At 39.1% G+C, this 22,555-nt stretch overlaps 1 protein-coding gene across 1 annotated transcript in view; it reads right to left on the bottom strand.

Annotated features, from left to right (window-relative positions):
• Positions 1-20,242, bottom strand: part of PRUNE2 (prune homolog 2 with BCH domain) — a 111,309-nt gene extending 91,067 nt beyond the window's left edge. The window contains exons 1-5 of the mRNA XM_086629911.1: positions 20,009-20,242; positions 19,365-19,567; positions 17,869-18,032; positions 9,767-9,919; positions 7,214-7,308 (exon numbers count right to left, since the gene is read on the bottom strand). Coding sequence (XP_086486037.1) covers positions 7,214-7,308; positions 9,767-9,919; positions 17,869-18,032; positions 19,365-19,567; positions 20,009-20,242 — 849 coding nt within the window. The remainder of the gene's footprint in view (positions 1-7,213; positions 7,309-9,766; positions 9,920-17,868; positions 18,033-19,364; positions 19,568-20,008) is intronic.
• Positions 20,243-22,555: the final 2,313 nt, after the last annotated feature.

Raw genomic sequence — 22,555 nt, 5'->3', positions numbered from 1 at the left:
TGCAAGTTCTGTGAGCAGTTAGAGTAAATTTTCATGAATCAAAAGATTAACGACTTTGTCATAGAATCACAGAATCATAGAATGCTTTGGGTTGGAAGTCCAACAAACGCATTATTAAGCTACAATAATCACGAGCCATTTCGACTAAACTCAATGTTCATGAAACCTGGATTGTTCTTCTGGTGCACTAGACTTAAGAAATCAGAGAACACAGTTCAGTTTACAAAGGAAGTATTCCTTTCTCAGGGAAAAAAATTACTTTCACAGAAAGTCATATTGAGAAGATATTTCTCATTTCCAAGAGAATTCCAGCAGAGAACAAGCAAAATATACTCTCAGGGTATAACATAATGTAACAGAAATTAACTGTAACGCATGCATTGAATTTTGCTGCAATATCCTATGAGTAACCATTAGCATGACTTGGGGAAACTGCAGCAAAGGCAACAAAAATAACTGTGATCTGGGCACTGCGACTTTTCTTATGTCACTTTCCTGAAAAAATTCTGCTATGCATGTGAAATCTAAGTAGCAGCCAGTCACTGGAGACACAGGTCTGATTTCAACTTACAGCCTTAATGCCACCTAAATCCAGGAAGCCCAGATCCAAAGGTAGTTATCTCAAGAAATGCAAAGCTGCATATAGACTCTTCTAGAAACCTAAGCACATCCACACGAAATGCCTTCCCCGCCTTGATCGCTAATGACAACACTGTCTCTTCCTTTAACATCTGAAAGATTCACTTTTATCAAGACACTTAAAAATCAGTCAGCTGACAACTAGTAAGCCAACAGACAATGGACGTAAATCACACACTGTTGATTGATATCAGTATGTACATACAAAGAAGCACTGAGATCCACTGCACTACTGTTTTTGCATTCATGGCTTTCTTCATGAGAAACTGGAGAGCACGAGTGCACCTGCATGTGACGTACATGTCTGAGTACTGCAACGCAATAGTACTAGAGGTAATTACGAGTATTAATTTGCAATTGATGATTTATTAGTTACCATCTCTTCCTGCCTTCTAAAGCACAGAACTTAGAAAACATTTCCACAGATACTAGGAAATCTGTGTCAATAGCAGCATATCTAACACAAGCTTAAATTAACTTAAATTCATGACATATTAATGAAGTAAAAGATTAATGTCCTTATTTACAGAGGGGAAACTGAGGAAACAATTTATTTATTCAACATAGGAAATCAGCAGTAGAGAAGGGAAAAGAACTTAGCTCCAGGTCAAGACTTTGCTGAAAAGAGCATCCACCCTATCAGGCACAGAGGATTTTTTCAGAATCTACTTTCAATAAAGACCTGTAAAACTTGCCATGAAAGCAAAAATAAGGAAAGTTCAGAATCATGTGAGTATGTGCTACTGAGGTGTGACATTTGTCAGAATATCGGACTTACTGATCTCTGTCTTTACTATTGTGAAACTCTGACTGAAATCAGAGCTTGAGTGCTGAGCTGCAACACTTCCACTCTTCGTGATACCTATCCCATGGATACAGGGGAGGGGATGCATGCTTGCGCACAGCTTACTCTACCCAGCTATAATCGTATGATCACCATCTTTGTTCTTAGCAGTATCACCTACATGGTAGTCCATCGAACCAAAGCAAATAATCAAGCCTATAGAAAACACTTTAATGAAAGACACTTTTGCATATCTGTTGATGAAAAAAAAAAAACCCACAACAAAATTGACCCTGCGAGATTTCTGAAAAAGCAAACACATTAGAGATTCAACACCTGCAGCAAACTCAAGCCTGTTGTTCATGTTGCCTTAATGTGTAATCAGGTAATGCCTGTAGAGCAGTTTGATGAATAACAAATTACAATTATTATCGCTGAGAAAATCTTGAAGTCATTAAAGTTTGTATCCTGAGTTTCTAACAGAATTCTAAACTGAACAGACAGGCAGGTCTATAATTCCCTTACATGTCTTATGCTTCTGATACTGGGTGAAGTCAGTAGTGCAGAATGTTTTTACAAGCCATCTCCTTTATCGTTGTGCAAAGCGATAAGTAAGAGCAAGTAAAAAAGGTCTTGTGCTAGTCAAGTACTATAAATTAGGGAGTTCAAAAAATGTTTTAACAAAGGACAGTAATGCAGCAAACACAAAACTGACCTCCATCTCAACTGTGAAATTAAGACTACTTTTAGTACAAAGTGTGACTCTGTAAACATAGAAAAAAGCATTTACATCCCTGAAAAAAATAGCTCTTTCTGAAGCAAACTTTTCACAGCAGAACAGAGAGCAAAAAGTGAAGAGAGATACCGGTAACGTCCAGAAAAACACTATCAAAAATGCTGGTAACAAAATTACTTAACAGATTGGGATTTAAAGCCATCTAACATTTGTAAAACACGGATCAGTTTGTTCTTTTCACATGCAACTTTATCTCCATTTTCTTCCATAATGGCCGCTAGATCTATCCTAAGAAAACAATTATGAAACATTTATTGCTCAACAACCAGACCTTGACACTCCTTGAACAAAGCATGCCAGCGTCAAATGATACAGAATCACTGAAGAAGGTTTGAAAAGTTGTCTACTTTTAGGAGTATGAAACCTACTGTTGCCAAATTCAATTTGTGAGTTGTGGCCAAGAGGAAGACAAGTTTTAGGTTATGATTAATTTGAGTATGTAGAGTAGTAAAGATGAGTTCAGCCACGTTTAGCTGGAGCTTAAATTCATGGAGGACAAGGCCTGCATTCTACATAGTCTATTAAACGAGTAAAAGGAAAATAAATAAAAAGAAAATAAAGTATTTTATTAAAGTAAAGCATTTGACACAGTCTCCCATGGCATCCTCACAGCTAAACTGAGGAAGTGTGGTCTGGATGATCGGGTAGTGAGGTGGATTGTGAACTGGCTGAAGGATAGAAGCCAGAGAGTAGTGGTCAATGGGACAGAGTCCAGTTGGAGGCCTGTATCCAGTGGAGTCCCTCAAGGGTTGGTACTGGGACCACGATTGTTCAACATATTCATCAATGACTTGGATGAGGGAATAGAGTGCATGGTCAGCAAGTTTGCTGATGACACTAAACTGGGAGGAGTGACTGACACACCTGAAGGCTGTGCTGCCATTCAGAGAGACCTGGACAGGCTGGAGAGTTGGATGGGGACAAATTTAATGAAATACAACAAGGGCAAGTGTAGAGTCTTGCATCTGGGTATGAACAACCCCATGTACCAGTACAAGTTGGGGACTGAACTGTTGGGGAGCATCACAGGGGAAAGGGACCTGGGGGTCCTGGTGGACAGCAGGATGGCCATGAGCCAGCAATGTGCCCTTGTGGCCAAGAAGGCCAATGGCATCCTGGGCTGTATTAGAAGGGGTGCGGTTAGTAGGTCGAGAGAGGTTCTCCTCCCCCTCTACTCTGCCCTGGTGAGGCCGCGTCTGGAATATTGTGTCCAGTTCTGGGCCCCTCAGTTCAAGAAGGACAAGGAACTGCTTGAGAGAGTCCAGCGCAGGGCCACAAAGATGATGAAGGGAGTGGAATATCTCCCTTATGAGGAAAGGCTGAGGGAGCTGGGTCTCTTTAGCTTGGAGGAGACTGAAGGGGCACCTCATTAATGTTTATAAATATGTAAAGAGTGACTGTCATGAGGATGAAGCCAGGCTCTTCTCACTGGCATCCAATGAAAGGACAAGGGGAAATGGATATAAGCTGGAACATAGAAGGTTCCGCTTAAACATGAGGAAGAACTTCTTCCCAGTAAGGGTAACAGAACACTGGAACAGGCTGCCCAGAGAGGTGGTGGAGTCTCCTTCTATGGAGATGTTCAAAACCCGCCTAGACGTGTTCTTGTGTGATCTGATCTAGGTGGTCCTGCTCCGGCAGGGGGATTGGACTAGATGATCCTTTGAGGTCCCTCCCAGTCCCTAACATTCTGTGATTCTGTGAAAATGTAATGCTAAAGCTAGCTCCTAATTACTAGCCCCATGTGTCTACCATTCACTGAAACTGACAGAATAAAAGAGAAAGATTTAAAACAAAAAGAAGATTTTATTAAGAAGTTTTAAAAATCCCATTTCCTCTTTTGGAGATTTATCTTAAAATACTCTTTCTCCATCCCCTTTTCCTCCCAACTTTGGCATAATTTTCAGAAAAAAAATTATAGTTCATAAAGCAGTGCAGGTTTCCTGGCTGGTAAGATTGCTTGACATCGAGAAACTAACCAAGAAACTAACAAATCCTGCTTCATTTCTTGAAGCTTTACTACCCAATTTGCTTTGCATATTTTAATATGCAAGCAGAAATCTATGGATAATTATTAGCTCGATTGCACCACAAGCTTCTTCAACCACAAAACCACAGAAGACATGTTGTAAGAAATCTCATAGGATATACATAGGGAAGAACTATTCAAGAACTACTTTTTTTAGTACCGTTTGAGGTACTAAAATAAAGGTAAAAGTAAAATTTTGACTAAAGTAAAATGCAAAAGTTGAAGATGACAACTGTTTTTGCATGTCAAATACTTTTCTATGGGTCACCTTCAGGCAAATGATGAGATTGCAAATTGCAAATATATACTATGTAAAAGTGTCTCTTCGTTGCTTAGATTTTCTTCAATCTAGTTAGTTTTATTATTGTGGTGGGTTAGGCCACTCCAGTAACTATACCCTACACAGTCCCCTCTCACCCTCCCCCACCCCAGGGATGAGAGAGAGAGTCAAAGAGGAAAAAGAAAAGAGACCCAAGGGTTGAGATAAGAACAATTTACTACTACTGCTACCAATATATATATACAGATATGTACAAGGATAAATATACACAAACGAGTGATGTACGGTGTAATTGCTCACCACCCCTTGACCGAGGCCTGTCTCGTTACGAAGCTGCAATCCTGAAACAGATAAAACTCGATACCGCGATCCCAGACAAACGGGAGGCCCCGAGACAGAGAGTGAGAGAGAGAAAAAGAAAACACTCTGAGAGCCCGAAAGTGAGAGTCCCGGAAGAGCAAAAGCCCTTCTTTCCGGCTGACCCTCACTTTTATACTGGGCATGACGCTGCATGATATGGAATACTAATTGGCCAGTTTGGCCCTCAATCTTAAGTCCAAGTACAAATCATAAGGAGAGTCGTGGCCCCCTTGTCCCGGCCATGCTCCCCTCTATCCTGTTGTGCTCCTGCACACTGGCAAGAATATGGCAAGCTGAGAAGTCCTTGAGACCTCAGTGCCAACTACAAACAGTGCGCTGTCAGCGTTCTTCTCAGAGCGAGCCTCTGAGTAAAACCAAAACACAGAGCTCTTCCAGCTGCTAAAAAGAAGAGCTAACTCTGTCCCAGCTGAAACCAGGACAATTATTAACCAGTATATCAGTATGCAAACTTCCGTCAGAAGTAATACTGCCATGTCATACTTGTTCAGTAATCTAAACATTAATATTTTTTACTTAATATATTTACGTAATAGCCAGTAACATTTATAACTACTCCAGGTCAAGCTAAATAGCTGCTAACATCTGTAGTACAAATCATCTTGAATAACGATACAAAACATACTACACAAGAGCCTTCCCTAAGCCATTAGAAAATGTTTAGGATTAGTCAAGAAAGAAAGTCCAAGCAGCCACTTTCAGGCTGTCACAGGGATACTCATAAAGACAAATCTATAGTTTTGATCCAAAAGATCAAAAGTCTAGGAACTTCTGCCCCATTGTCTGGTTTAAGTCCAGCTGGCAACTAAGAACCATGCAACCGCTCGCTCACTCCTACCCCCGTGGTGGGATGGAGAGGAGAAAATATAATGTAAGGCTCATGGGTCGAGACAAAGACAGGGAAAGATCACTCGCCGATGATGGCCATGGGCAAAACAGACTCAACTTGGGGAAAAAAATCAATTTCATTTGTTACCAATCAAATCAGAGTAAGATAATGAGAAATAAAAACAAATCTTAAAAACACCTTCTCCCTACCCCTCTCTTCTTCCCGAGCTCAACTTTGATCCCGATTTCTCCACCTCCTCCCCGTCAGCAGTGCAGGGGGAAGGGGAATGTGGGGTTGCGGTCAGTTCATAACACGCTGTTTCTGCCACTCCTTCCTGCTCAGGGGGAGGACTCCTCAGACTCTTTCCCTGCTCCAGCATTGGGTCCCTCCCACAGGCTGCAGCTCTTCATTAACTGCTCCAGTGTAGGTCCCTCCCGCGAGGTGCAGTCCTCCAGGAACAGACTGCTCCAGCACGGGCTTCCCACAGAGTCATGGCCTTCTTTGGGAGCATCCACCTGCTCCGGCGTGGGGTCCTCTCCCACGGGCTGTGGGTGAGTCTCTGCTCCACTGTTAATCTCTACGGGCAGCAGAGGGGCTGCTGCCATCTTGCCACGGGCTGCAGGGGAATCTCAGCTCCGGCACATCTCCTCCCGCTCCATCTTCACTGACCTGGTGTCTGCAGAGCTGTTTGTCTCACATCCCACTCCTCTTTACCCACCACCCCGGAAGGACAAGCTACACCCAGTGGGCACTTCAGGATCGAGGTGCCCGCACTTCCCCATTCTCTCCTCTGCAGGTTCTCCCAGCAGTGGTTTTTTCCCCTTCTTAAATATGCTGTCCCAGAGGCACTACCACCATTGCAGATTGCCTTGGCTTTGGCCAGAGGTAGGTCCGACTTGGGAGCCAGGGAAGGTTCCAGCAGCTTTTCACAGGAGCCACCCTTGTAGTCCCTCTCCCACTACCAAAATCCAGCCACATAAACCCAATACACCCACCCAGGCCCTTTTGTTTCTGCCAACATTTTCATTCAGGCAATGGACATACTTCATTACACAGTTTCAAGATAGGTATATAGAAGGCATAAAAGAATACCCCCTCGTCTCAAAAAGCTGAGAGAGTGTTAGAGTGACTTTATAAATCGTATGCCATTCTGTAAGTGAAAGGTAGGACAAAGTCTTAGCAACTACCTACTGAAGTACAACAGAAAGCTGACACATAAATTCACCCAAAGGCTGCAATTTGCTGATGCCATTGTTTTAACAGACCATGGTACAGACTCACAAGAAGGAATAATCAGACACTTAACAATGGACGTCAGACTACAGACAGTTACTGCTTCTCTCAAAGTTAATGAAATCCCTGAAAATTCTGTTTATATACAATCTTGAGAAAATAACTGGCTCAAAATCTTTGTTAAAGAACCGCCTTTGTACGCAATAGGGCTGTTCACCAGCTACGCCGTTTAGGTTTCCTCTTACCTCCAGGGCCATGTACACAGTGCTAATCGCTACTTTGATTTCTCCATCTGAAATCTCCTTGAGATCCTTCAGCATAACCTCCTCAATACTTACACCTGTTTGAGAAGAGAAAGGAATTTCAATACATACAAGTATCCACAGCTGACCTGGTGCAGCAACATCAACTGAAAACACAGCTAGACCCTAATGCTGAGCCATCTGTATTTTAGGATATCCTATACGAAAATTAAAACCAACATTAATATTTCAATGCTTAATGTTTCTAGAGGAATTTTTTAAGCAAGGAAGAGATTTAAAGGGGGGAAGAGGAAGCAAAGAATGAAGAATTGTCTCCTGCAATGAAGTTAGGTGAACACTCACTACTTTTAAGAGAACTGAATTCCAGTTGATGATAAATATAGCATTCCTACAGTCTAATATGAAATCATTAACATAAAACACTTCTGGAATGAGCAATATATTGAAAAGCACATATGGAATACTATGACATTCATAAAATATTCAGAAGCAAAGCACTTAAGATATTCTGCAAACACAAAGTCATTCAACCTTTTGGATCTTCCTTATAAATTGATACCAACACCAATGCATTTTTCTTATATATATCAAATGATGAATGAACCAACCAGATGTTTGTGTACCATAGAAACGTATGTTTAAGTACAATGTATTGAAAATCCACATGACTAAGTTTCTCTAACGGAAGATGTCTGTCTAAAATGCTGTACAGATTCTCAAAAGAAATATATATCATGTATAGGAACAGGGTCACATCACACGATCAAAAACACAGAAATGATAGCCAAATGTCTATATAAAGAAAGCTGCAAACCACTCACTTCAGTGTTGGGTGGCAACTAAAATGTCCAAAGAGTTTTAAAGCTTAGCAGCAATTAACATCCAAAATGTCTTTGCATGCCTGATTTTTAAGGAGCCAAACACCAACTTCAGCCAAAGAAATGAATCCTCTCATTACTGTGCCTGTATAAAGTCCAGCTACTGCATTCAATCTAATGACATGATGAACTGGCTAATATTTACTACATTTATGCTTGTGTCCTTTTATACGTGACCAGTAGACTTTCTGGTGGGTTATAGCCCACTATGCCTCTAATAACAAATGAACTCATGAGTTCTGGTCAATAAATCATTATTTCTGCATGAAACAGATCTTTTTGCAGAATTGTCCTAATACTGCCTGAAATAACAGGTACCTAAGGTAAAATATTCAGCAGAGGTTAGTGCCTTCAGAAACTCAACAGCAATAATGCAAACACCACAGGAATATATGCAGTGGTAAATATGTACCTTGTAATATACAGCAAACAGCAGCTATGAGACAAAAAAAAAAAAAAAAAGAGACATTGCCCTTCTCATGTGGTATATAAAAATTATTGGCAACCAATGCTGTGACAACTGAATCCATCATACCTATTTGTCCAAGTTTTCTGTTGGATATTAGGGTAAACTTCATGGGCCAAGTACAACCTCCCAGGCAACTGGCAGAACTAAGAACTGAGCTCCATAAAAGCCACTTTCACTGGGTATCTCCAATCCAGGCTGCATTCAGTTTACTTCTGAACATGTGTCCTTGATTACAGTCTGGACAGACTTCAGGGAACTATGTGAAGATTTATAGGCCTTAACTAATTTAGCTTGTGACCTCACTGAAAGAAAGAGCAAAGGAAATGGCATCTCAAAATCTGTCCTTAACTACCAGCTAGGGCAGCTGTCTCAGGCTGGCGGTCTGAAGTCAGACAAGAGGGTTTTGCAGGTGGTGGATAGAGAATGGTAAAAAAAAAAGACTATGAGTCTGCATGGACTCAGTGCATATCTGATGTATTTAACAAATATCTCAGTAATTCAATACTCACTCTTTGGTAACAACTTGGTAGCAAATGCCAATTAACAAAGACAGTAAAAAATGTGAGTTATTACAACAATTTTCTTCAAGATTTCAAAACATACCTTCAAAAGCCTGCTATGAAATTTTGAGTTCAAACATTCCTACTTTTGATCATGGAAAGAATCACAAGTGTTTACAGCTATTTCTAGCAGAAGGAAATGAAAGAATTGTCATTTTCCCATTGCTTTCTTAATCTTGGTCTGAAGTCAAATTCACTTCACCTGCACACAGCCTTTGATAAACCTGGGAAGGTTCAGAAGATAAAATCCACTCCCACATCATTTAGGCAATCGCAGCACAATTTCTGTACATGGGCTGACACACTGATTACGTCCCTATACTTCATCAACACAAATTCTCGACTAGCATACACTTGTAAAAGCAATATATGAAATAAATTAATTTTTACTTTACCTGTAACAGCAATAAAAGATTATTTAGGAGTTCAGTAGTTCCTCAACAGAAATCACAATTCCATGATTCAGGATGTAAGCCACTTAATTTAGAATTAAATATAACACATGTAACTGTCAATGAAGATAGCACGCTGCAACTATTTTCACCATACAAAATGAGCCAATATATTCTGATACAGTTACATAACTGAATTTGTAAAAGGTCTGAAAAATGGAAGCAAGATGCACTACCTTGTGGGTTAAATTGAGTCTCCTGGAGAACAGAGATAATTTCCTCTCGTGGGGGAAGATCTGGAAACTTTTCCTCTAGGATTGAGAGTACCTTCTCCTGTTGCTCTGTAATTCTGTCAGCCTCCAAAGACATGCACTTGAAGAGAATGCTTCCTGAAACATTGAAGGACAAAAATCAATGCCTCCTGTAAACAGCAGAGGTACCACAGAAAAAAAGAATGTTTACTGTACTGCTATCCAAGCCCTTTCCTTCTTGGAGGCTGTTTCTGCTAAAGAGTTCACTGAATCAGATACTGAATGCTTTTCACACAGAAACATCCTCCTAACACGAAGGAAGTTTCTACAGTCTGAACCAGGTGGCTCATCAGGGCCCAGAGGACAGCAAACTGGCTGGTCCCAGGGCCACCACGGTGTGCAGCGTGCCTCTGTACGTCTAACATAGCTCTGCGGAATGGCCATGAGCGAGCAGTGGGACACCAGGGCACGTTCCTTTCTGTAAGCACAAGACCAAGTGTTGGTATGCTTGGGAACAGCAAATCCACATTGCCAACCTTCCTTCTGCAGACGTGTCAATGAACTGCTACAACGGATGGACGGAAGAAATTCTTTAAGCTGAGGGTTGTGAGGCATTGGAACAGGTTGCCCAGAGAAGTTTTGAATGCCTCATCCTTGGAAGTGTTCAAGGTCAGGCTGCAGGAGGCTTTGAGCAACCTGATCTAGCAGATCATATCCCTGCATGCAGTGGGGGGTTGGACTAGATGATCTTGTCATTGGCCATTTTGGCGTAACTGACTCCAGCTAATTCTTCATCAACAAACATACAAAAAAAGCACAGCACATTCAGCCAAACAAAATGATGGATTCAATTTTAAAATTTAAAAGAAACATAATCCAATAAATAACTTCACCATAATTGGTATGCTCTTCCAATACGGAGGTGTGTTTTATGCCTTTTCAGACAATTATGGGCTGCATATATTGAATCCTGGATATGAAACATTCCTGATGGTTCAAGGTTTAAAGCCACCCTTTTGTTCTCTAGAGACTGGGATCCCATTTATTACTACACCCAAAGACAGCCTTCACATCCAATTACTCACACTAAATTAAGGATAATAAAATCTTATACTTTAGCATTGAAATTATTTATTACTGTACCGTGCACAGGGATCTCAAACAAGTATCTGATTGCATTGCATCATGCTAGGTCAATGAGCAAATCAGTACAATAGTACAAGTTATTGCAAGCCAAAACATTTAGGCTTTAGCACAGAGCCAAGAAAGGAAAAAGATAAACTTGGACATAGCCATTCTCAGTCTCATTAGACTGACTAGGACCCAAACATCTAGTATATATGTTTTTCTCCTACACTGTCATAACATAAAATAACAAAAAGCACTTCTTCAAAATTCATAAAGCACTTGTGCAATAGAACAATTTTGCCACGCTAAGTACACATCTCCTTATCAGACAAATCTTGTGTGGATTAAATAATAAGTAATGCTTAACAAGCCAAAAGTCGTTCCCCATCAGATATTAATTTCTGGAAATTCACACATGTGAAATTCCATTCTGTGTTTCTATTACAGATATTGTACCTGCCAATATTCTTTTGACTCTCAGCGTCCCTTTCTTTATGTCAGTCTTATCACTTTGAGACGATGCTCCTGCCCCATTTGATAGTGTTAAAAATATTAAAAGAAATACAGACTGCAGGAAAATCATGTATACTGACCCAGATTGACATTTGTAAATTTAAGTACACAAAACATGGCTGCACAGCAAGCAGATTTCAGATGACTACAGGTAAATAACTGATATATAAAGCAATCAAGATATCTATCTATATTAGCAAGGACTATTTTTCAATCCCTTTTATATGAGGCAAGTTTCTCAATCAGCAGCCTACAGGATAATTCATCCAATCATATTCCTTCATTGTTCCCACCTCTTATCAAATGACAGTGCCTGTGCTACATGTTTTTGTCCATACCTTGGGAAGGGCAGTGATCAGAATGAGTTTGACGGCCCACAGCACACTCCCAGTCAGCACAAAGCTCCACCTGGATAAATGGCAGCTCAGGGATCAGGTTGCATGAATTATCTTAGCAATAGGAATCTTCTGCTTTTTCAGCACCCTTGTTTTCTTTCTCCAGGCACAGACAGGGAAATTGCTCATGCACACACAAAAGAAATGGAGACTCCAGCAGAAAGTACTGGACCTACAACGCATGCTCAAATTCATCATACAATTACCTATCAGAGGGAGGCTGTAGCATATCTCCTAACAGTCTCCCAGCAGCACTAGGATGAGCTAGGCAATCTGTCTATCTGCACAAGTCCTCAGACACACAATGTGTCAAACTTTTACCGCATCTGTGTGTGCTTCAGCAGGAGGAGAGCATTTGGGCAAGTCCAAGAAGATAATATCTTAACACAAGCATACTGGAAAATGCAGTAAAACGAGGTATGAGCTGCGTATACAATCAAGCTTTTCAGTTTTGAAGTCACCATGACATGAGCTTCATTGTCTGCCTAATTATACAGAAATAACTACTATGGAGTGCATTCGGTGTCAGATCAGCCACTTCTGATTCATTTTAGCTCCGTAAACCACAAATCATTCCAGTCTAATTACAGGATTGATTGTGAATTGAGCAATAACTACAACATAGTTTTTATCCAGTCAGTCTGGATTTCAACTGAGCTATAAGACAAATGCAGAACTATGTCCTTCCATAATAGAAGCTTAACCATATAGAAACAAATTAAGACAGTTTCTGAGTCTCAGAACTGAAGGAAAATTATTTTTTCCTGTTTCTCACAGAAACAGTTCCCAAACTACTACAATAAAATGAAATAGATTATTTAATTAAACTTTTTTCTATGTCAGTATTTCAAACATGTAATGTTTCCATACAGCACAGGCAGTTTCTGCTGTAAAGTTCAGGGCTGGGCCACCAAATTAAACTGACTAGCTCCAGGCCCGATGTAGTCCAGCTCTTCTACAGCCACGCAAAAGCATATTGGGAGGCAAGACAGGAAAGAATTTGAACGAAGAAGAGGAAGAGTCTCATATTTCTCCAACTGCAGGAAATAGGAGAACTGGCAGCAAAACGCTGTGGTTACACCAAGACAGGTGCTACCAGCTAGGTCAGTATCTGGCTGTGATTTTAACAAGTGCCTGAACCACAGCAGCTATGCAGCACTAAAAATCATCATAAGTATCTGTTTGCTAAAATAATACACAGATTTCTTTCACACCAAAGCAGTTCTACTACAGTGTTGCAGCAGCATTGCTCATGCCAACAAAACTAGCTTAATCCTCCTGAACACATGGATTGGCGGAAGGAAGCTTTTACATTATTTATCTATTCCCCAATCAAAAGGGATGGAAAGATTGCCTAGTACATACTACAGCAGCCTACTGTGCATTTCTACAGGGACCACTGTGCATTTGTCTCTTGCTTTCACACGTGTGACAAATTCTCAGTTTCTTCAACGGCATGACCATTTAGGATTTGATCTCACCTTTGGCAGGACACAGACATCACTGTAAAGTTGTAAAATCAGAATGTGTTTAGACATGCACTGTACTGCAGCATCTAACTAGACGCCTTTGCCTTTCACTGCTCAGTTCATCTGAGTCAATCGCTTTGCATATTTTGATCTGGGGTGACATCTTCAAATAGCAAAGTAAACTTAGAAATTTTGAGATTTGTCAACACAAAAATGAAATGCAGTGAGCCTGCAATAATGCCTCATCATAGGCAGACATCTTAGAAAGGTTTTTAAAAGGCTGCTTTTCCCACTTGTCACAGCAATACTGTAGTGCTTCAAATTGCTAGCGTTTCTACTAGGACGAAAGTAAGAAAAGGATCCTTCTCAAATTAATAGATTGTAAGCAAGCCCTAAGATCAATGTTTGTTCTTCCTTGATTCTTTAACACTATGCTTATGAGCAGGAAAGGCAAGCATACATGTCTTCTCTCCTAGGCATCCTCAGCATCCCTGTGAGGGTTAAGATTCCAGGCACTTTAGAAAAACAGTTCACTCGAGGAACTTTTGCTTGGCCAAAGGTCAGCAGTCCATTTAGTCATGTGCTCTCTTTTAAGTACCTGCTGTAAAAGAGATACATGGGCTTAGAAATCTCCAGCAGATTTTACTGACTGCTGGTGCAGCTCCCCCAGGGTTTCTGAAAGCATAATGGAGGCTGCTCTGTCTGCTGACAAGTACAGAAAAAAGAAATATATAATAGGTAATACAAGATTCAATATTACTTCTTGTGTACATCACACTACATTACAGATATTTTTTTTCCAAAGGAGAGGTCACTAGAAAATAGGCTAGGCCTCTTCAAAAAATGTGCATTTTATTTTTTTTTGCAAAGCAGTTTTGAAGTGGAACACTAGTTTTGCCAAAAGCAATTGCTGTGCATTAATATTAAACATGATCTAATGAAGGCAGAAGTCGTTTTGGGAAAACATTAACAACAGCACAAGCATCTCCTGAATTATAAGTTTATGGCTGAGAGAAACAGTACAATGAAAATATAGGCATTTCTCCTGTCGAGGTTTTGTTCCATGATCTGGAAAAATAAAGGACAGAGAAAAGGCGAAAACCAACAGTCCCTCATGGAAAGTATTCTTCAACACTCCCCACTCCCAAAAAAACCCCACAAACCAAACTGTAAAACGGACTCAAGGAAGCAGTCTTCATTGTAATTAACAGGAAAGCCATGAAGCTGGAATAAAACATAATTTGGGGGGGAAAGGGGAGGAGAAAGAGAAGCATTGCCTCCAAGAAAACTGTTTCCATACATAAAAACAAAAGTATCAGTCCAAGTTCAGTGCAGCGCTTGGTGCAGTTCAAAACGCTCCTTTCTTTCTGGCACATATATTAATAACACACCAATTAGGGAACGTGTGAATCATCTGATCGATGTACAAGACAAAACAAAACAAAAAAAATTGGCATCATTCCCAAAGTCCTTAAAAGGGCATTTCTTAACATGTGTCTGGGTGGCCAGAATAACAAATTCATCTTCTCTACTGAAAGTCAGACCGCCCCAAACGGGCACAAAGAGACCTCAACCTATTTGCCCATAACTAGCAAAACCAGATTCACACACACACAAAAAAAAAAGTTGCTGATGCTCTTGCTGTAAATCTGTCTCTATTTACATGTTGCAGTCTGCACCTTGTGGCATCCTTCAAGGCCTTATACAAACAAACATAAGGAGGCATTTTTGAGAGCGCACTGACCCAAGGTACCTGACAGTGAGTTCTTGGAATCACATCCTTGCCAGCTGGCTGCAACAGAAAATGTAATGATTCAGCAGTTTAATGGATCTTGAGTTTGGCAACAGTCCCCTTGTAAACATCTCTAGGGAAATAAAATAATACAGGCCCAAGACTCTGGCAGGTTCTATAATTGTTTGCTTCTGGCACAAATCCAGGGACAGCACAAGCTCTAACTTAAGGCAAATATGGCTCTACAACACTCCGACTCTCCAAGCAGGCTCTATGCAAAGCCCAAGGGTAGAATTAACTTATAGCATGTCTGACGGGGAGACAAAGATAACAGAAAAGCATTCAGCTGAAAAAAAGTCCTTAAATATTAAACTGACTAAATCAATAATGCTCAGTTTCACAGGAAAAGTCTTTTATCTTGATTTTTTTTTTAAAAACACAGAAGAGCAGGTGAAGTCTGTTCAAAGTTGAAATATGGTAGGTTATAAAGATGTTTTTGTTATGAAAAAAAAAGAAATTGCTATCAGACCGTGAGAAAAAATCAGTTTGAAAAAGAGGCAACAAATGAAGCTGCCACTGCCACTACATGATAATTATTAGAACATGAGATATTTGTATTATTTTACAAGTCTTCTAGCAAAATAGCCACTGGAAAGCCAGAAAATGAAAGCTGAGTTGCCAGCTCAGTGCCCCAGATATTAGGATCTATCAGCTGTTTTACAAAAATAAAATCTTAATTCTTAGCACTTTGACTTCCACTTTGGCCTTTGGTTCTGAACCTCTCCCAAAATTTATACATCCTAACAACATACAGATATACACTGGAAGTAACAAAGTGGGAAAAACCCAGCAGGACCTTTTCTTTGGCTCTGCACCTGTGGAGTGCCACCAGAGTGGCCATCCTGTGAGTCTCTACACACACATTCACTGGTAGCAAGAATGAAGCAGCCACCTCTCCTTCCAGACCATGATACGTGGTCCCTTTATCTCCTACACTTACAGGTGAAACGAATTTCAAAAGTTATACTTTCTGGGCAAGGACTTTGACAACAGACCATAACATATACAAGGGAAAGAAAAAAAGCTAGATTGGGTAGATTGTATTTGATCTTTTGTTTTCAGATTGCCCGTACTTTGATCTGCTATCTGCATACATTTATATCTAAGATGATTTTTTAAAATCTTATCAAAAGCAGTAATGAGATTCACTGACTTTTCTTAATTTGCAATGGAAGGTTCTTAATTACCGAAAAAGTTTTAAGTCTTAAAATAGAGACACACAAGAGGACTCACTGTATTCCTTAGCCTTCTATACATACAAATCACGTTGCTGGGAGAAGCAGAAAAGCATCAAGTCACAAGTGCAGCTGCATTTTGCTGTTTAGGCTTTGTCAATCACTTCTCATACTATGCAAGAGAAGGTGTGTGCAAGCACTCCTATATACACTAAGTTTCTCAAATATGCGCTACCAGACACAAGAATTAAAATGAAGTTACCAATTTAAAAAAAAAAAAAAAGCTACTCTCTCTCTAAAAACTGGAAGTGCTATCTCTAATGCAAACACTTAAAATATTTCTCTAATAAAAACACTTTATTTTAATTTGGATATAGACCAGGGAGCCAAAACATGCAGACACTTACAAGCATGTATAGTACTTGAACATGTTCTTGTTCGTTATTCAGAACACTGCCTCCTGACTCTTTCCACCATCAAACAGGTATCCTGAGAGATCCCCAAAAGCCTTTTATGGCTCTGTCTTCAAAATCAATTACTATGCTTGGTCATTTGCCTAGATTCCTGGATAGCTACTGAACAGAAATTTGGAGCTTACAAAAATATTTCATGGCAGGTTTACAAGAGCTTATTAGCTTATTATTATCATGGAAAGACACTAAAAGAGACGGCTAAATACTGTGTTCATATTAATGTTTCTTCTATGGGAACATAAAAAAAAATTAAAATCACCTTTTGTAGTTTCTCATAACATGCTCATTACGCTAGTTATCACAGTGATGAGTACAATGACAAGCCAAGACTCCAGTCCTGAAAAGTGTAGGCGAGTTTTCGTAATCCTCATTAAACATGCCCACCTTAATTTCTTAAAAGGGCATTTAACAGTTGCACGTCAGTTAAAACCTAAAACCTTAAAATTCATTAAACACTATTAAAATTCAGTAAATAACTTAAAAGCAGCAATCAGTTCTTTTCAGCTTCAGTTTTATTTCCAACTGAAGAGTTCTGCTGCAAATAAATTGAGGAAACTAATACCAATTATCAACTATGAAGACAGACACGACAATACTTCTGACTGTTGAAGCCCCATCCTTTGCATTCTACCGGGCATATGATACAAAAGAAAAGGCGAGCACAATGAAGACTCAGTTATAGCATTTTTAAACAGTAAAAGTTTCACATCACGACGTTAAAACATCATTCTATATAAAAGGTACCGCCATTGGGAGAAGCTTTAACATGTAAATATTAGATCCCAATCCATATTGTTGTCCACAGGCAGGCAGAGCTGAACTGGAGGCGCTGCACAGCCCCTGGAATCGACGAACTGCACAGCTTTTCCAGCTACCCAGCTGGTGCGTCGACAGCTCCATTTAATATTCCTGTCTAGCGATACAGCAAAGACCTCTCATGCCTATTTTTAAATGCACATTTTTAATATTCAATATAATGTTACTCTTTAACAAACTCTTTACTCCCTGCTTCTTTTATGAAGCTTCCCGTGGTCTCTAAAGGGATTGTTAACCAAAGAATGGATCACACTCTTTCTGCATGAGCAGATTCAGAAACACTCCATTAAACCTTTCAGTATTTAATACAAAGAGTAATCTCTCACCTCTGAGGAGATAAGCCAGTTGCTGAGTGATTAACTCTGGTGCCTCTTGAAGAATCTCTTTTACTACTAAAGAGGAAGAAGATGCTTGTAACTCCAGGCTGCCATCACATTGCTCATCTGGATTGATGACTCTGACAACAGCCGATTCCAAACTTTTATCCTCACTATCAAGCAAATTTAAAAATTATATATATTTTTCTTTCTAGCTGCTTAGACAACCCAGTAAAACAGTGAAAAAAAATCCTTAAAATTCTGGACTATAACACTATTGTTATTGCTACTTGAAGTCTGCTATAAAGCCAAAGAATGTCACAATGAAGCCCTAAAACTGTAATTTTTTTAATGAAGTGTTCACAGTGGTTTTATTGCTTGATACATCATGAAGTACTAAGACTCAAATGTTTACATTTCCATTATTAAAATGTTTAAAAATTCATAATTTGAAAAAAATATTTCTACATGTACTGAAAATATCACTCAAAATTATTGGGGAGAGTTGGGATTTTCCACATTCAATATTTTGAAAACTTAAAAAAGATCTTTATTTTGCATTTAGACACATTATGCTTCTGCTTATAATAGCAATAACAAAGTGAAACTATATTTAATAATAGAATATGCTAATCATTAATTCTTTAGAAGGAAGAAACACAGGAAGGAACAGTAATCAAAAAAACAAAAGGAAACCTTATGGACAATTTTTACTTTGAAAAAGTGAATGATGTACTGAGTTGACTGCAGTTAAAGAATCAATAGCTATGATATTTGTGTATATTTCTCATTTTAGTTTTTCCCTACTTTTATTGTAATCTACAAAGCCCTCAGAGCAGGATGGGACCATAGCACAAAAGGATGTTGCTTGTCTTAAATGAAGTTCTAAAGAGAGTTGGAAGTAAACAGCATCCTTCACTCTGGGCAAGACAAGCAGACATTATAAAAAGGCTCCCTATAAAAGATTCACTACGGGCTTGTAAATATTCCCTCTTAAGGACAGGTATATGGACTATGATCTTCCACAAAGCATCTCTAAGTCTCCAGCACTGAGGACATTTTAAGAAAAATGCTGTAGTTTGCAAAGACTGCGATAACCTAGCAGCCACCTTAACAGCACATATGCAAGCGTGCTGGCCATCTCCAAATCAATGTGAGAGTCTTAATGCCTTCAGTGAAAGCTAACAAAGAAGCAGGAAAAAAATCTGATCTCTTATTTACTAGTCGCAGGGAACTTCCAAAATATTTAAACTGAATTAAATAGCTATCTAACCCGTGTGAAAATACACGGTCCTTAAACAAGGGAGTTCCATTAAAAGTGACAGAAAGATGACTATTTATTTTGTTACACTTATTGGAAATAATGGAAGACTATATTTAAACTTCCTTTTTTTTGTCTGTGTTAACATAGCAATACCAATATTAATGCAGAAAAAATTTAAAATATAATTTTTAAAACAGCTCAAACTCGCATAAGCCATCTTCTTGTACATACAATGCAATACCTTGTCAGCATGTTGCTGTTTAGCAGTGTTAAAGACAATTTCCCTTCAGCATTCAGCTGGTGCAAATTGATTTCATCTCGGAAGATATGGAATGACTCCGGGATATTCAGCTCCTCCAATATAAATCTTGTCTCTGTGAAGTAGCTAAAATCTCTTCTTGGTATGTTCAACACGGGTAAGCAAAGAACGTCAGGAGGACTGACCTGTAATGTAGGTGTGTATTTGTCAGAGTTGCATAAAATAAGACCTGTTCTTTATTAAGACGTTTTAACAGAGTGATCAATTAGAAACAGTCTGAATTTTCTTTCCCCTTTTACTTCATGTTTTAAGAGACTTTTACTTTTTTTCTTGTTCTTCTGTCTCTGTTTGCCTCTACAGAATCACTGGGAAACTAGGAAGGAGAAAGAATGATGTACAGGAGTGATTTTTTGCTGCTAATGAATAAGCCACCTAATACTCACTCATTAATTTCTGCATGGAAAGACATGTACATTGTTTCTATTTAAAAACCTCACCTCTGATTATAACAAAATCATTGTCCAGAATAATGTTTTTACAGTATGTTTTAATTGACTTAACAATAAGACATCTGTAACAACCTGAAACAAATGAGTTCAGATCACTCACTCCACTTTTGCTATTACCTTGTCTAGAAAGTATGCATAGGCCAGAGTAGAAATGAGGGAATCCAAATCACAGGATTTATTCCCGAGAACAACGTGGACTTTCTCCAGGCGTTTGCTCCTGTTCTGTAACACATTAGAAGATAACTGCAATGAGTTACAATGATGAGAAAAAACAAAAGCCAAATCACCAGGACATTTCAAAAGACAAACTAAATATCCGGCATTGTCTCCAGTCGTAGTGCTTTCCGCCATCGGCTGATGGAATGCACTTACTGTGGGATCAGAAATGCTTCCTTGGCTTCATAGCTCCCAAAAAAGCCAAGTAATCCTGGTTTAGGATCCAAATGAGATCTAACCTCACAGAAGTCCCTTTAGCAGCAAAGTAACAGATAAGCAGCTTTATGTATACGTGGAAAAAGCTTTTGAAAACACCTGACAAATCTGATAAGAAAAGCAGTCCCAAAGAGCGTGGAAATACACACGGCAAACTACACATAGCAAGCTGTAATTTTAATTTTCCCTTTTTTTCTTTGCTCAGCTGAAATCAGTAACTAGCGTAAGTAAGTGGCTTTCACCCTGACTCTTCAGAAGGTGAACACGTCCAGTGAAGCACTGAGGGCTTTGACTTGTTCTCACTTGCAAAGGCAACTGAGCCTGCTCTGCACTGAATAAAATTAGGAGCCTTCCAAACACGAGGAAAAGAAAAGACAAACCAACTGTGTGAACGCAAAATACTGCAGGGAAGTGTCTATCTTCTTCATGACGGCACACACAAAATGTAAGGTGATGGTCTTCTCTTGTGCACATCATTAACATCAAGCTAGCTGCAACAAAACATTCCAGTTTATTTTCTTTCAATGAGCTATGCTTCTTAATTAGAGAAAAATATCTGACTGACACTAAGGTAGATGTTTCAGAACCAAATATATGTAATTAAACATTTTTGTTGTTGTTGTATACGGACTGATGTACTTTGTGTTATTTTGAATTAAGATTCTGGGTATAAAATACAATGTTAATCTTTCAACATAAGTACATAATTAGTATATTATCCTCAACAATTACAAATGTGCAATTTTTTTAAACTAGCCTTTTTTCTCTGTGTCTAATCTTACCTCCCTCAGGGTATAAGGAAGAAACTTGGCTCTCTTTCCCTTCTATGGAACCCAGTCATCAAAATACCCTTGGGTAATAAAACCAGGACACCTATTCTTCATTCCCTATGTACTGGGAAAGACAGACAACTTTCTGAAGAGTACAGTGTCTGGAACAGGTATGTTCATTTAAGCTGTAGGCCTTCACCAGCAATAAATTGCCTCCATTTTCCTCTTTTAAAAATACTTTTTCTCATATTGTTCTGCAGCATACATTTCTGATTGATCTGCCACAGCAAAGAATGAAATTTCATAAGCTCATCCTCTTTTAGACTTATTCAGTATACGGAACTCTTTTCTCTTAGGTTCATCATAACTGCATAGCAAATGACTCAACCCTGAAAAAGAAGGAAACTGAATGAATTGACAAATTGATCATTGAAGCTACAAAGTCACCCACCTCCACAAATCCAGTGCAAACAGCAATATAAAAAATTTCAAACCATCTGATGCTGTTCTATATCTACCTATTCTGTACCTATGAAACAATTTGCTTCCTGTTGCTCACATTTCACAATACACTACCCCATGCAGAACTAGCAAGGATCCTCAACAGTCACCTGAGTTTCAGTGATGAATGTAAGACCTACTCATGTCATCAGCTACCTGAGTGTTTTCTTCCAAAAAATTAAGACATTTTTTGGGTTATCTTTAGAATTCATTCTCTCAAGCACTAAAATCTGCACACGTTTTTACAACTCAAATGTTAGCTGTAGCTTTGTTAAACTCACATGTTACCTGTAGCCTTGTTACACAGATATACTGCAGTCTAAAAGCTGTAGAAAATCATGTGGGAGGAGAACTACCAAAGATGGAAAACTCTCTTTGTCTTAATAGCTGTTTAAAATTAAAAGAAGAATTCACATTTCTTTAAAAAAAACCAAACAAAAACAAACAAACAAAAAATCAAACAACCCAGCATCTTTCACTCATTTGTTTGTATCATTGTGCCTGCACACACACTCCCTCCAACTTTATTATCTCTCCAGGAATGGAGACACAATAAGTACACAAAAATTGAAGAATTCCAAGGCTGAAAGTTTCTGAACCCTACACTTGACTTCTGAAGAAATGAAAAAAACACAGTTATAAAGACCAGAATATAAAGAGAACATAGCAGAGGAAGAAAGCTCTGGAGATCATCTCTTTGTAATACAAACAGGTCAACTAGACATCTGAGGACTGATATTTCAACTCCAGCACACCAGAATTTCATTAACAGATATGAACCAGAACAGACTGTGGAAGGACAGGCCATCATCTCCTTGGACTGTTCTCAAGAGCTTAACAAGGCCTCTGAGATGGAGCTTATTAAGCTGAGATTTTAATATGACAGTAAGCATACCACCAGCGAGAGAGTGTATTTCTTGGTCCAGTTGTTAACATGCTATCCGTCTAAACAACTGCTAGT

The sequence above is a fragment of the Tauraco erythrolophus genome, chromosome Z (genome assembly GCF_009769465.1).
Source record: "Tauraco erythrolophus isolate bTauEry1 chromosome Z, bTauEry1.pri, whole genome shotgun sequence".
NCBI lineage: Eukaryota > Metazoa > Chordata > Aves > Musophagiformes > Musophagidae > Tauraco > Tauraco erythrolophus.
The sequence above is the reverse complement of the archived record's forward strand: the minus strand, read 5'-3'. Positions and strand labels throughout refer to the sequence as shown.